The 16,312-nt window shown below is 43.8% G+C and overlaps 1 protein-coding gene across 2 annotated transcripts in view; it reads left to right on the top strand.

The window, feature by feature from the left end:
- The window catches only part of UBE2Q2 (ubiquitin conjugating enzyme E2 Q2), an 844,760-nt gene that overhangs the window by 717,572 nt on the left and 110,876 nt on the right, over positions 1–16,312 (top strand). For both annotated transcript variants that reach the window (XM_085643780.1, XM_085643779.1), the window contains exon 9: positions 12,967–13,025. In XM_085643780.1, coding sequence (XP_085499906.1) covers positions 12,967–13,025 — 59 coding nt within the window. The remainder of the gene's footprint in view (positions 1–12,966; positions 13,026–16,312) is intronic.

Here is a 16,312-nt window from a genome sequence, read left to right as displayed (position 1 = left end):
CCCTGTTGGAGTTATCAATAGTTCCACATCAAAATCTACATCTCACATCCAGTCTCTTCACACAGAGCCATGGTGAAATCAGGCACCCAGATCCCAAGGAACTCAATTTAGCGATCTGGCTCCTGAAGTCATAGAGTTTGGATATCTCAATATTCCTCCAGACTGTATGAACATTATCAAAGAGACCAGAAGACCTACTACAAGAACTTGTTATGCAGCTAAATGGAAACTATTTGTTATCTATTGCAAAAATAAGAATATCAATCCTTTGGATGCTTCCATACAAAATATCATCTGTTATTTATTACATTTGCAGTGGTCAGAATTGGCTTACACATCCATCCGCTTACATCTTGCTGCATTAGCCGCGTACCTCCAAAACAGACCGCACTTGTCTCTGTTTAGAGTATCAGTTATCAAAGCATTTATGGAAGGAGTAAAAAGAGTTATACCACCAAGACTTCCACCTACCCCGTTATGGAATCTTAACATAGTCCTCACACGAATAATGGGTCCACCTTTTGAACCAATGCATAAATGTGGACTGCAATTTTTCTCATGGAAAATCGCTTCCTCATTGCAGCTACTTTACTGAGGAGAGTGGGTGAGCAACAGGCACTGACCATAAAAGTACCCTTTTTCGAGCTTCACAAGACAAAGTGGTCATTCGTACCAACCCTAAGTTTCTACCTAAAGTAGTATCTGCCTTTCACATCAATCAATCGGTTGAGTTACCAGTGTTCTTTCCTCAACCAGATTCCGTGGCAGAACGTGCTCTACACACTTTAGATGTTAGAAGAGCTTGGTTATATATCATAGAAAATACAAAAGCATTTCGTAAGACGAAACAACCTTTTCTTGCTTTTGCTCCACCTCACAAAGGCAATCCTATATCCATGTATTGAAACATGTTATACAAAAGCAAAGAGAACTTTAACAATTCCCCCTAGAGTGCATTCCACTTGCAAAATAGGGGCTACTATGGCTTTCTTAGGAAACATTCCCATAGTTGACATTTGTAAAGCTGCAACATGGTCTACACCACACACATTCACCAAACACTATTATGTAAATGTGTTAGCAAAGCAGCTAGCTAATGTAGTCCAAGCAGTACTTAGAGCACTCTTTCAGAGAACTGCAACAGCTACAGGTTATTCACTGCCTTGGGAAAATACTGCTGTATAGTCTATGCAAAGCATGTGATCTACAGCTCACATGCCTCAAACGGATAATGTTACTTACCCAGTAAGCATCTGTTCTTGGAATGTAGAGCTATAGATTCAAATGTGCCCACCATCCTCCTGGGTACCTATACCTTTTGCAGTTCCTTCTTATCTTGTATACATACACATGGTCATCTCTACTCTGCCTTTACAAACTCCGTTTTCACCCTCTGCAGGAAAATAATCTAACAATGGAGTCAATGCCCATGCGCGCTATCACCGAAAGGACGAGTCACTTACCTCGTATCCGAAAAGACTTCTTCGAAGAAAAACAACTTGCAAATATCCGGACCCAACACTAGATGGCAGGAGTATGCAAAGCATGTGAATCTACAGCTCTTCATGCCAAGGACAGATTCTTACTGGGTAAGTAACATTATCCTTCTCGTTCAACTGGAGTTCCTCCAGTTGACAGGGAAGACATCACCTTGGCCACGAGGGTAGGATAAACTCAAGGGCTCCCTGACACACCACAATCTAGTTTCTCCCTGAAAAAGTTACAATGCTGACATCTGTATGAAAGCTGAAGCAGTTGTCAAAATTTCATCTCAATCAGGCATTCTCCTTGTTGGTATTTTTTAAGTTGCCAGCATATGAAGCGCAAAGTGCATTACATACACTCTGACCAGGAAGCTATTGTCAATCAAATTAGGTTGATTTGAAATTTCATAAACCATTCATAAACTCTTAAATAAAATACAATAAACATCTGGAATTAAACATTATTCACATTTATAAGATGACATTTTTCATTTACACATTGACATGTTTGAAATGGAAATCGTTAATTATCAGTAGGAGTTAAACTTTCGAAAGAATACATGGTTGTACACATTGTGGGTCCAAGAAATGGGATATATTTATTTAATGCAGAATCACTCTCGCATATTTTAGGCAAGGAATGCCTAATGCACATTTAAATCATAGAATCTTTCCAGATGTTTCCATTTTTTCCAATGTTAAACAATACAAGTGACATCTATTAAAATGACAACCATAGCTTTGTTATTCCAATTCTTCTAAATCCAAAGCTAGAAGCAAAATCGTATTTTTCTTTTTCATATAGAGCCACACTGTGAGCATTTAGGGCCTTGAAATATAGAGCAAACCAACTTATTAAATCAGTGAATAGCTTGTGATGAATGATTAATTCCTGGTGTTTTCATTGTGTACTGTCATGCTTAGGCTATCAGCAGTCCTTAAACTCAAAAACTCAATGTTTAACTCATTCTAAAGAAAGGGCATCAGCTGGGGGTGGGCTACTAAAGAACGTGCTGATCTCATGACCAGCATCATTTCAGTTTTTGATGCATTAATCACCAGCTTTTTCTAATTAGAAAACTGTCTTCGCATCTTAAGTGTGTTTCCGTACATGCCAGCAGTACTACATCATCCATGAATAGCAGCACTGTGATTTGCTGCCCACTGATAGTGGGCACATCATTTTTATTAAGTAGTGCATTGAGCTTCAAAATTATTGCTAAGAAGAAAGCATGTCAGGGCAAGAAAACTCCTTTGATGCAGCCTCTTCGTAATGGGAAATGGCACATTCAGTTCCCCATCTTTGCCATATCATAGTTCTAAGCTATATTTTTGGGATGAAAATGTACTTTCTGGAGGTCCATGCCTGTTTCACTTAAAGTTGCCAATAAATAATGGTGAGACATCAGATTAAATGTTGCCTTTGCAAAATAAACAATATGTCATTGGTCTTGAGCTTGAATGGAGGGAAATGTTCTATTTATTAACAAATACACACATTTTTACCGAAAATACCGATCGATAATATCAGGTGACAGATGGTTGAAATGTAAAATGGCTCTTTTTGTGAATTTAGAAAATTTATAGCAATGCTCCAGCTATCTGCGATTGTTAGAATCGATTATTGCATGGAAACATTGTGCCGAAAAAGTTTGACAGTTATGTGTATTCAACATACATTTATTGTATCATGGGGCCCTGAGCTTTATTTCCCTCATGTGTTTTTAATATTAGGGCAAACTCTTCCACTGTCATAGTAGATGATTGACCAACCAGGTCATGAAAAATGAGTCCTATGAGAAATGTGATCGGTCTCACTCCAACGTCTCCATTGCCAATCCCATATCTGCTGAAACTGATCATGAAAAATGTTCAGCCCGAACTGCTATTGCAGCTACCAAATGGAGTGGCATGTTGTGCTTTTATACCCCATTCACTAAATGCTAGACGATATGTGCATCATTTACTGAGCAGCAGATATAGGGTGCCGCTCGAGGACTGCCGCCTGCCTGCTTGATGGTCTCTGGGGCATAGCGCTCTTCAACGGATCCAGCCTCCTTACAACCATTACGCTGCCTGGAAGTCATTTACCTGCCATAGGGGAGACCCGCACCAACAACGAAGCACTCGGGACTGCGAGGACCAGGGAGCTGTGCGCGTAGCACATTGGCTGCACCTGGCCCTCTTCCCGACTCCTCCCCTGTCAAGGATAAGACGACTCGCGGCCCCCGCTTCGCGGGTGCCGCTCGAGGACTGCCGCCTGCCTGCTTGATGGTCTCTGGGGCATAGCGCTCTTCAACGGATCCAGTCTCCTTACAACCATTACGCTGCCTGGAAGTCATTTACCTGCCATAGGGGAGACCCGCACCAACAACGAAGCACTCGGGACTGCGAGGACCAGGGAGCTGTGCGCGTAGCACATTGGCTGCACCTGGCCCTCTTCCCGACTCCTCCCCTGTCAAGGATAAGACGACTCGCGGCCCCCGCTTCGCGGGAGCCGCTCGAGGACTGCCGCCTGCCTGCTTGATGGTCTCTGGGGCATAGCGCTCTTCAACGGATCCAGCCTCCTTACAACCATTACGCTGCCTGGAAGTCATTTACCTGCCATAGGGGAGACCCGCACCAACAACGAAGCACTCGGGACTGCGAGGACCAGGGAGCTGTGCGCGTAGCACATTGGCTGCACCTGGCCCTCTTCCCGACTCCTCCCCTGTCAAGGATAAGACGACTCGCGGCCCCCGCTTCGCGGGTGCCGCTCGAGGACTGCCGCCTGCCTGCTTGATGGTCTCTGGGGCATAGCGCTCTTCAACGGATCCAGCCTCCTTACAACCATTACGCTGCCTGGAAGTCATTTACCTGCCATAGGGGAGACCCGCACCAACAACGAAGCACTCGGGACTGCGAGGACCAGGGAGCTGTGCGCGTAGCACATTGGCTGCACCTGGCCCTCTTCCCGACTCCTCCTCTATCTCCGCCCCATTTTTCTACATTACCACATCCTTGCTCTCACGCGCTAGCGGGGCGCGTGCGGGACGAGAGCCGGGGCGAAGACCGGGCAAAGAGCGGGCCCTCTGAGGCCCTCAGAGACACGAGGAGACCGGACTGGGGGAACTCCCTATTCGTACCATCCAATAACCGTGAGTCCTCAGGTTGACACTGTTAGTAATAATATGGCTGATATTGTAGCTAATAACTCTCCTGCTAAACATGGTGTCCCAACCAAATGTACATTGGTAGACTATTTTAAAAAGATGACTGTACCCACGGACAAGGAGACTACACTCGCCGAACGGAGGGCTGAGCGACGCCGTTCCATAGAGTGCATGAAAAACAGGGCATTATTGGATAGTACATCTCCTTTGACTTCGTCCCCTATTGTGCTAAGCCCTTCTACCCTGACGCAGGAGGCGTTAGCCATGGACAATGTCCCAGAGCTGTTGAGAACAATTGACTCTACACCCAGTAATTTTAATTTGTTACCAGTTTTAACTAATTTGTCCCCCGCTAGTACTACTATTATTCTTGGAAAGGAAACCGATACTGTTACTATTCCCTCTGAACCTAAGGCTAAGACCATTAATAAGAAGGCAGGGAGGGCGCTGGTGTCCAAAGCTATAAGGCCCCCTCCGCCCAAAAGAAGGAAGAGGTTAGGTAACTTGCCAAGAGGCAATATTAACCATACTGATTTTGGCAAGGGCCCCATGCAAACTAAGAGCATTGCATCACTGACAAAGGCTCCATTGCCACTATTAATAACACACGACTTGGCCGCAACACCCTCCACCTCCCTGGTTCTTCCCCCTCCTGACTTGTCTCGTTCTCCGCGGCTCCTACCTGAATTAGGTACAATGACATCACATCTTGAGAGCATCGAGAAATTGATTAGATCATTTACTTTACCCATCATAGAAAGATTAAAAAATATAGAGTCACGACTGGGGAATTTAGAATCTTTAATCACAAAACACCCAGGGACACGGAAAGATTCCACTCACTACCCGCCTCCCCCAATGGATTTAGATCCATCTCTTACGCACATTAGGATTAACGAGATAGGTAGCTCTAATCCTCAGCGTAGGGATAAGCCCGCCCACACCACAACTAACCTAAGTCATGGGCAACATGTAGATGGTGAACAAAGGAAGGAAACAGCAAACTCTATCAGAGTAATATCCCCAAAGGAGAAGGGGGAGAATCACCTCTCAGTTAGAGCAAGTGATCTACGTAGCCATCAAGTTAATTTGCCCCCAGAGGCGGTACCATATGTGGTGGTGTTAACTGAAGTTCCACCTCTGGATAAGGGCAGAAATGAGGGTTATTACAGCCTAAAAAACAAAATCGTGCACTGGCTTAGGACAAATAGACCCCTCCCTCCTAACATCAATGGGGAGATATTGCATGTTCGGAGACTTCCTTGGTTAGGTCGCAGAATCAAAGACCTAGAAGGGGATGTAATCATTATCAATTTCAGAGACCCTAATGCAGTCAAATACATCTTAGACTACCCCTTGGGTTCGACATGGGGACCTATAAATCCCCGTGTATTATCTTACTTTTATCCAAGATCAATAGTCTCTTATAATGCACATCCCAGAGCTCCAAGAAAAACGGTGGCCCTTTCTCACCCATTCGTAGCAACATCTGCTCCCCCTGTTTCACATTGTAACATGCATGTACCCAGTTCTGTGGCATATGAAAATGCAGCAGAATGGATTACGGTTCCACCTGGAAACCACAGAATGGGACCACGAAGGGTGAACTACACGCTACCATTTACTCCCCTCGAAGTTGTTAATAGATTTGGGGCTTTATCAGGAGTCGATGACTGCGATTGACTCAGTATTTCTTCTGTTTGTGGGTGTAGCACACAGGGGGACCAGGTTGAGGATATGGATCCGATTCCTAAACTGTCGACTTTCTGTCCATACCATTCTATCTCTGGCAGGCAACACATGTCCTCACTGGCGACTCACACAGGGCCCCTGGAACACGCTCTGGTGGCCGTAGATGAAATAGTTATCGAACCTTACCGTTCCGCATGCAGGGAGAACGGGGTGGAGGAGGTGGGAGGTTGCTTTCCACGAAAGGCCAAAGTTCTACAGGGGTCCACATGCAAAGCACAAAGTGAGTTGGGGGTCAGTGCCCTTTTAAGGATAGAAGAAAGTACCCCGCACAAGGCTTCTATGCCTGCAACTAGAACTATGAGGGCATTAGAGATTCTGTCATGGAATGTGGCTGGGCTCCCCAATAAGCTAGGCAATACTGACTGGGAAACCTTTATCAAAGAACATGACATATGCATGTTTCAAGAGACGTGGGCCAGAGAAAATCTTTGCCACCCCGGTTTTGCAATTTTTGATATTCCAGCTAGATGGGGCGGGAAGGGACGCCCGTCTGGTGGACTATCAACATGGATTGCCTGTCATTTAGGCTGTACTGCAGAGGTGGTAGAAACTAATTCTCTGGACATCCTATGTGTGGTCTTGCGTTGGCCCAATGGGGCGGGTCTGAGTCTGGTAAATATATACTCTAGACCGGTTGGAGTTGCGGCCACCTCAAGGACACTGGAGGATTTAGGGATTTTTCTTGACTCTTTCACTGGCCCAGATACACTCCTGGTCGGAGGGGATCTTAACATTCAGTTTGAACCACTCCCGACGTATCTAGATGGGATTAGCAGTGAGGAGGATGATTTCTGGGGAATCCAAAGTATTGTAGGTCCGCCAGCCAGGGTAGTATCACCCCTCTTATTGCAAGTTCTAACACTAACATTGGCAAATTCACTTAGAGCATGCAATGGTAGGTTTAAGGGGGATAACCCGCCCCAGCCAACTTTTAATAGACCAAGACAGGAGTCCCGGATCGATTATATATTGATCAGACTCCAGGACTGGAAACTGGCCTTAGACTTTAAAATTGTCCTGAGGGCTGATAGTGATCATAACCCCCTAATCCTCTCATTAGCTGCGGATGGTTTCCTTAGGCCAGAAACCCGGGGAAATAGTTTACCTGCCCCCAGTCTCACCCTGTCCAGTAACAGACGAAGACTAAGGTGGGACAGACTATTAGAGAAACCGAACCGTATAAGGGCTATATATGAGCAAGTGGCTTTAACCTTGGAAAGACTGGAGAGCCTTCTCCCTCAACTGCCCTCGTCAGAAGGTTGTTCTTCCCTTGAGGATATTCATCAGACCCTTTGTGTCAATTTAGCTGAGGTATTGAATCCTGTGGTCCGGGGCAGGAAACCGAGGAGTGAAAGAGCCTCTTGGTTCAATGCCAGCTGTAGGGGAGCCAAGAAAGATCTCCTCCAAGCACTTAAAAATAAGGAATCATCCTCTGTGATTAGGGAAAAGAGGGTGGCCTATAAGTCCCTTCTTGAAGCTGCTAAAATAGACTGGGACTGGGAGAACTGGTCAGAAATAACATCTGCTCTCAAAGCTAGAGATTCCAGAAAATTTTGGCACATAGTCAGACATGGTTCTGCTGAGCCTGTTATGGCAATAGAAGGCAATGTTACAGCTGAAGTCTGGGAAAAACATTTCTCGTCGCTTTATAGCAGAGTTGGGTTAGACGAAATGGGAACTCCGCCTGAGAGCTTAGTGGACCCCATTGATAATTGTATTGAGCTGGAAGACTTTAAGCTGGAGGAAGTGGAAAGGGCAATAACTTGCCTTTCCTTAGGAAAAGCGCCAGGCTTAGATAAGATCCCAGGCGACCTCCTAAGGCACGAAGTCAGAATTTGGGCACTATACTTTTTGGTACTGTTCAACGCAATCATCCATGGGATGGCACTTCCCCCAACTTGGCTTGGGGCGGAGATTGTGCTCATTTTTAAAAGGGGTTCACCTTTGCTCCCCGCCAATTATAGACCGATCAGTCTGATAGACGTTCCACAGAAACTCTTTGCGAGGCTTCTGTTGGATCGACTTTTGGACTGGATCGAGGAGAGGGATGTTCTGAGCCCTCTTCAGGCCGGGTTTCGCCAGAAGATCTCTACTGTGGACCAGGTCTTTAGGCTGTCCCTTCTACATTGGAAAACAATACAGTTGGAGGGTGGCAGCCTCTATACTGTATTTGTAGATCTAAGGGCTGCGTTTGACCTTGTTCCACGTGGCAAGCTCTGGGAAGTCCTGGCGAAAGTTGGGATGCCAGCTGATCTCCTGAATATGATCATCCGCCTCCATACAAACACCTATGCCCGTGTGAGGTGCGGTGTGCAGGGTGCACTCTCAAACAAGTTTTCCGTTGAGAGAGGGGTAAGACAGGGGTGCGTACTTGCACCGACCCTGTTCTGCCTCTTTGTTAACGGGGTCATCGACCATCTCAATGGGGTCCCCAATTCGGATGTCCCGAAGCTGGCGGGAAGGAGGGTCCCAGCAATTATGTTTGCTGATGATACCCTCCTTCTCTCCAAGTCACCTATGGGAATCCAGCGTGTTCTGGATGGCTTTGGGGACTTCTGTAGAGAGCATGGATTGGAAATAAACACCACAAAGACCAAATTTATGGCTTTCAATCCGCCACCCAGGTTCCATCGTATTCCTCGCATTGGGGAAAATGCACTCGATCGAGTGAGCACCTTTGAATATCTTGGTGTTACACTCAACGAGGAATTGGGGTGGGGTCAACATCAGGAGAAAACAAGGTTGAAGCTAGCGCAACATATTGGTGGAATATTAGCAATGGTGGGGAAGAACAGGTCAACCCTTAAACCCATAGGTCCTCCTCTCCATATTTATAGGGTTCAAGCAAGAGGAGCAGTTACCTATGGGAGTGAATTATGGGGTCACAAAATCCTGGACAGCCTGACAAAGGAGGAGAACAGATTCCTCAGGTGTCTAGCAGCTCTGCCTCCGAGTACACCGCTAGTGCCTCTACGACTTGACTTAGGCATTAGACCATTGGAGGAAGAGTTGGCATTTCGTCCTGTGATCTACTGGCGCAGACTGTGGACGGTGCCTGAACTGATTCACTATAGACAGGGTCTCCAGGAAGTTCTCAGCTTCCCAAATTCGGGGAACATTCCCTGGCTCAAATTTGTAAGGAATAGTTTGATGAGCCTAGGTCTAGATGCACTGTGGAATGATCCTGGTAATGCTTGTCCTAAGCTTTCTAAAAAGGCTCTAACCAAAGTGTATCATGATTCTAAGGCTCCTTTACTCCGACCCTCCAAATCCCTAGGGTCTCTAACAAATCAATTCCTTCTTATGAAGAGTACATACATCTTCGAAGTGGCCTTGGATAATGTTTACCCTGTAATAATCAGGAAGCTCTACTTGCAATGGAGGCACGGGTCTTTGCCAATTCGTGCTTTCACTAGCTCCTGGTCCCTGTCGACACCCAGTATTTGCCCGGCATGCAGCGCAAGTGAGGAAACTGAGCTGCATTTTATATTTTTTTGCACGGGTTATACTGAGCCCCGCAGAAAGTGGATCATTCCCATCTGTAGGAACCTGGGCTTCACAAGGTGTCATGAAGCCTTTAGAATTCTCAAGAGCGAAACGGCCGCGCACATTGTGTTTGCAGTGGCAAAATTCTTGGGGGCTTTCTGGCACAAACGGAAAAAATATTTAAAAATGTCATCTGATTTATGTATGTAATTAGTATGTATTAGCTGTGTGGATGCATTATTTTTAAACATTTTATCTATTGTTGCTAAATGTTTTATATTGATTTTATGCACTTTTATGGATTTATTCCGAAATAAAGTTTTCTTGAGCTTGAGCTTGAGATATAGGACTGTACCACATTCGTGTGGCCCAGTCCTTTTATTTTCTCTTTGACAATTCCGTCAGTTCCTTGTGGCTGAAATTTGCTATTTATCCAACCTTTCTGCTGTAGTCGCAGAGGTGTGTTCTTCGTGTCAGTAACTATTTAAGATTAGTTATCATCAGTGCCATCTCCTTATACACCTATAATGCAGCAAATGGTAAGGCACAGAAATTAATTTTTGTCTCTAGCTGAAGTTTGATCTCCACTGGGGCATTCTGGATAACAAATGGTGCGGTGTTAATGCAAGCCAAACCAACCTGGATTCTTCTGAGTCTCTAGGTTTCAGAATTATCCGCCATTCGTAGGCTTCTGGGTGCTGACAGACCCGAAGCTGAAATGCTACAGTCACACACCCCACACCCCTGGCTTGGAGAAGAAATTGGGTATTATAGGGGTATATTTAAAGTTTGCAGGACATTCTGGGTTAAAAAAAAAAAAACGCATGCAGATCCACAGAAACCACATCGCTCTGGATTCTTCGAAATCATTGGGTTTAGAGATGCCCAGGGATGAAAGGCTTCCTTGTTGGCCTGCTCAGCCGGAATACTGGAGCCATTCCCCTGGCAGGTGAAAGCAAATTAGAGTTTGTTTGCGTGTAGTTTTGACATAATAGCTGGCAGTAAGGCCCTACCAAATTTAAAATAACTAGGCCCTACTGCTAGCTGAAATTGCAGTTGGGAGCAAACTGCCGGTCAGCTATGGTCTCTGGGTCCTGTGGGTGATGCAGTCCCTCAGGCAACCCCACTTGACCCTCTTTGTAACTGTAAGCTGATTCCTCGCACATGTGCATTAAAGAAAGAGGTATGTGGTGGAAAGAGTAGCAGATTCAGAGTCCTTGTGTCTCCAGGAAGCAGTGCAACCTTGGGAGATGTTAAACTACTCAGAATCTGATTTCCAGAAGTAATGGGGTACTAGAGAATGGGATCACACGCAGAGCAGGAAAGTATATATGTAGAATTAGTTGGCTGTAGAAAGCAACCTCTTTGGGATGATTCCCAGCTTGCTTAAGGGAGTATTTACATGTTCAAATCACGTGCATCGGTTAAAGATACAAGTGCTGGTGACCCACCTTTACAGACAAGTAACTTATTCGTCTAAAGGATGCATGCTTTCAAATCTAGAAGCACAGATGACGCAGTAAGTTCGTGAGGTTTTTGTTTCAAATTCTTTTTTTCTACCTCTGATTATTCTGCCTTTCATTTTCGTGTTGTATCTCTTCAACCTCATTGTGCCTTACATTGCTCTTGATCATTCTTTTTGACTCCAAAACTTGAATTCACGTCCTCCCGTTTCGCTTACTCCTAAAGTCCTGTCTGTTCTCACTAAGTGTACTGTGATGTTCAATTACACCCCCTTTAATTGTTTGTATCACATTTTATTATTAAATTAAATACAATTATTAATTAAATGAACATGATTAGCTTTTAGAATAATTTTTGCACAAACTTGAAGTAATAGTCTTCAGAAGAAGAACAGCTGTAAAGTTACGGCATTCATGTTTTCCCTCGCATACTACGGTACTACTAAAGGATAGTAATAACAAGACCAGGCATTTTGAGAGATCATCCTCCAGTGAGGACAGCCATTCCTGTATGTTCTCTCTTCTACCCCAATGTTCATAGTGGCTTATGCCTGCCTTGTTACGACCATCCTCTACCTTGACATATCCTTCTCCCCCATATTTATAACTTTAACTGTTTGTCAAGAGCCCTTAATGAGTGTTTCTTTTTTGAGGGGACAGCCCTCTTAACCCGCACCTTTCTACTTGTGGGCCTGCTTTCTTATTTTCTATACGGTGGAACGTTGTGCCATTCAGACAAGTTTTTATTCACTAAAGGTCAAAAATAGTATATATTTGGATAGAGTCCCATCGAGTGGCAAGTTTAACCGTGCTTATTTCTGTTTACCATCCTTTTGTCATGTATGAGCATAGTTTGTCACAAATTTTAAATAGTGTTTCATTTGATATTGATGAAAAACTGATTAGAATTGATGACTTTTGCAGTTGGTCACTTAAACCTACACGAAGCATCCAGATACAGGCAGGACAAAATGGTTGCCTCAACAATGCCACATTTAAAAAACAGTACTTCTTGTGGCGTGTGATCAGTGTTGTCAGCTGAACTCTCTTGATAAGGCATCCCTTTAAATAATTCTAGTTAGTGCATTTCATTTTGCAATCGAAGCAAGGATCTTCCTCTTTTAAATATATATCACAAAGCTTTCAAAAGTTGAACATGCAAATTCAAGGCTATTAAGTGTCTGGATTCCGATAAAGCAGATAGCCAGTTTGGCAGAGAGTTCTAGAGGATTGATTTAAATAGTTTCATGCCTAGTGGCAGTACTGCTTTGATGTAACTTAATTATTTTCAAAACCAAAATAAATAATACCTATTTCTTCTGTAATTTAGTGCAGACATATTTTTTACAGCTACTTAGGAGTATACTGAGTTTTACTGGGTGTAGTGCCCTAGTTAGTTGTAAGGAGGGTTGATAATACAGTGGTCTCAATGATAGCCCCTTTGACCTTAATGGCTTTAAGTTGATGGTAAATAGCCCCTTTGACCTTAATGGCTTTAAGTTGATGGTAAACTCAGCATTGAGTTCACACCTGTAACGTTATAGGTAAGTAATTTCTACTTTAAGTTCCTTCATGTATGTAGATTAAGACTTGTTATTGTAATGGTGTATTCTGTTATTTCTTTTTCAGGACAATTTTCCATTTGATCCTCCTTTTGTGAGAGTGGTGTCTCCTGTCCTATCAGGGGGGTATGTTTCTCTACTTCTTTCATGTTACTGTAAAATGCTATTTTGAGTTTAAAACTAAAAGGAAATAAAAACTCACACACAAGGACACTCATTCTCTGCCTGTGTGGTATGGTGTTAGTACCTCTGAGGCTGTAATGAAGCCCTTTGTGCACCTGGACCATTTGTTGGCTTACATCGTGTGTTTTCTTGCCTGTTTCTTCTGCTTGAGTGGACACTTAACCAGTTATTTTTTTCTACCAGTTAGTGTGGATTTTAGCCTGCTTCTCTTCCACTCAGTGTCTTCCTGTCTGGGAATCATGCCTCATTATTTATTTTCAGTTTTTTTCATTTTGCTTTCTATTCTTCTCCAGCCTGAATGCAGTATGCTCCAGTTTGAATTTGTACTTGACATGACTGGCTGTTAGTAGCAGCTTTTCAGCCTAACTGCGTCTTCTCCTATTGGCAGAATATTTTACAGTTGCTTGCTTGTGTTCTTGTATTGCCATCTGTAACGTGCCCCTGCAAACCTATCGGTCATGCTTGCAGAAAAAGGTCAACCATAGCCTAAAAGTGATTGGGAAAGGGAGTCTAGTGGTGACAATGGAGGCTTTGTCACTGGGTAAAGTACCATGCACCCTTCCAAATAGTATGTCTGTAAGGCAGCCCATCTATAGTCTCTTCTCTGCCACATATGTAGGTCACTGTCACTTGTGCTATGTGGCTAGAGTACCACCAGTGATGATGAAATTACCTAGTTGAACAACCACGTTTGGCTATTATCGAATAACATGTGCACCTACATCTCCATTTTAAGGTGTATGAAAGGTGCTGGAACCACTCAGGTGCCAGGTCCCTATGGGAACTAAAGACTACGCCTTCGCAGACTATGTTGCACCATTGGGTCGATCCTCGCTCTATCTGGGCGTGGAAGTCCTAAGTTGCTGTTGCACAAAGCGACTAGGTGGAGTCTGGTGTTGCCCATGGTGCTGCTCATTCATTGCACTGAAAGGCATAGCACATCTTCTTCTGTCACAGTTGGCTAATCCGTTCTCGGTGTGCTCCAGTAACTCCTAAGGATTGCAGTTGTAGTAAATGGTGCATGCAAGTTTGAAGGTCTTCTCTGTCTCTAAAAGAAGCGACTTGAATGAGGTCAATGTGAGTGAGATGTGGTCAACTTTTTCCCAACCTGAGGCTAATTGTATTTTGGTTCATCTTATTCGTAGAGATTTCCCCTACTCCAACCTCAAATAGGACTAGAAAATGAAGATGACTTAGTCCTACTTTCAAAGAACTTGGGATTGAAGGTGAATTACACCCATAAAAACTGGGCTGCTTAACTTAGAAGAGATGTTTGGAAGTAGAGGAACTACTCTGAGACCATGAAAACGTGTTTTAGAAGAGTCTTAGGGTATCCTGCAAGTTTATTTAAAGTATTTCTAAAGGATGGACCTAGCCACAATGGTAGTGAAGAGCTTTATAGATATTGTAGCAACATAGAACCTTAGTAACATTGAAACCTTGCAAGAAACCATATAGATGCATCACAAGAGATTTCGTATTTGATGAGGAAGAAGGTGAAAAGTGCTTAGAAAAGGTGGATCCTTTCCCCCAACTTGCGTTTCATGGTCCGCTTTACCAAAACATTTCCATCACCCACCTATGGCACAGGTCCTAGTGGACCAGTTTTATTTACTACAAATTTTAAGGGTTGACATCTGTAAAAGATCAATTTGTCCAAATATTCAGCTCGCACCAAATCCTCAGTATCCCGCAAGCTTCTTGAGGCACAGTCGCAGCTAGGCCAATTTTGAATATTTTCTCTAGCCTCCGTGCCCTTGCAAGGCTTTACTAGGGAGGAAGACGATGGCTGAAATGGTAGGATGGGTGGAAAAGGGATGACTGGATGGCCAAAAGCTTGTTTGGTGAGAATTGAGAAGATTACATTGTTCCAGAAGAAGACTTAGCAGGCAGGCCTCCAATTAGCGAGGTATCATTCCCAAATAGTAGACCCCCCCTCCCACCCAATGTAAACTCCATACATTTTCACAAGAGGAACCCTTTTTTATTTTATGATTATAGGCAGCACCTTCAGAGATCAGTTGAGGTGATAGTGATGCTGGATCACTTGTGGGCTGACAGTCTTGTGGGCTGATAGTCTTCCGCTTATAAAGACTGGTATGATGTGGTAGCCAGAAAGAGAAGAGCTATTTCCTCCTAGACTGTGTTACTAGGCAATGCTTCTGCAGTGCAGAGCCATTCAAATAACTCTTCATAATCTTGCTGAAAACACATGAAATGAGGGGCTACTACTCGATGCTACTTGCAAGAAATTCACTTCAGTTGTAGCCTGTAACTGCCTTAGTATATTGGACCTTTTTGGTCGACTGGTGTGGCACAATAGCTCCCCCTTCCTCCTAGACAATTCCTTGGAGTTGGGAAGCAAAATCCTGACAGTGTTCTTTATGTAAAACAGGTGGCTTCAACAGCACAGGTTGAAATAGCAGTAGAAATCTGGCTTTTGTTTTGGCAATTGGCCAATCTAATTATTGTGGAGTAACACTGATTTCTGTGGAGTATTCTTCACAATGAGACGTGTAATCAAAGATCACTTATCTGTCATTTGTGACAGGGAGACTCCCTTTGAAAACATATGGATGATGACCTGCAGGCAATCAAAGCTGAACGGTTTCTTGCAACCATTCCTACTCTATGCTGTTTCTTTTAGGGTGCCAGAGGAAAATCATAATCCTTGTTAAGGAGGGGAATATCCATATCAAAACACCTGTAACTTCCATTAAAAAAGGTTGGAGCAATCTTAGGGGTCAGACGAACACCTGGGCAACAAACAAGCAAAGAGTATTCTCAGTCTCTGATACTCATTTATTTCTTCTTCCCTCATCCAAGGTGTACAGAATTCCTATTGTCGAGCTGCCCATTTCCATGAGCCAAGTATTCCAGGATGTCAATCGTAATAAAAAAAAGAACAATGTATAACGCTCGGGAGAAAGGAAGCAAAAGATATCAGATGTGCTTAATTAATGGGTAATTTAGGTTATTACTAGGGACATTTTTTTTCTGTATTCACCTTCGTGCATATTTCCACCTTTACATGAGATGTAGAGTTAGGTTTTAGGAGACTGAGCCCAAGGTAGAGGTAATATTTCCCTTTAAATAAACGTTTAACTGATGCAGAGTACAAAGGTCATGGTGGTGGGGACCAGATCCTGAAGCCTTTGTTATAATAAGCATTTTGCTTGTTGGGTGTGTTGAAGAAAAACAGCTAAAGCTATGAGTCTACTTCTTTGTTG

The sequence above is a fragment of the Triturus cristatus genome, chromosome 3_1, assembly GCF_964204655.1.
Source record: "Triturus cristatus chromosome 3_1, aTriCri1.1, whole genome shotgun sequence".
Taxonomy (NCBI): Eukaryota; Metazoa; Chordata; class Amphibia; order Caudata; family Salamandridae; genus Triturus; species Triturus cristatus.
Note: the sequence above shows the minus strand (reverse complement) of the source record. Positions and strands in the feature narration are given on the sequence as shown.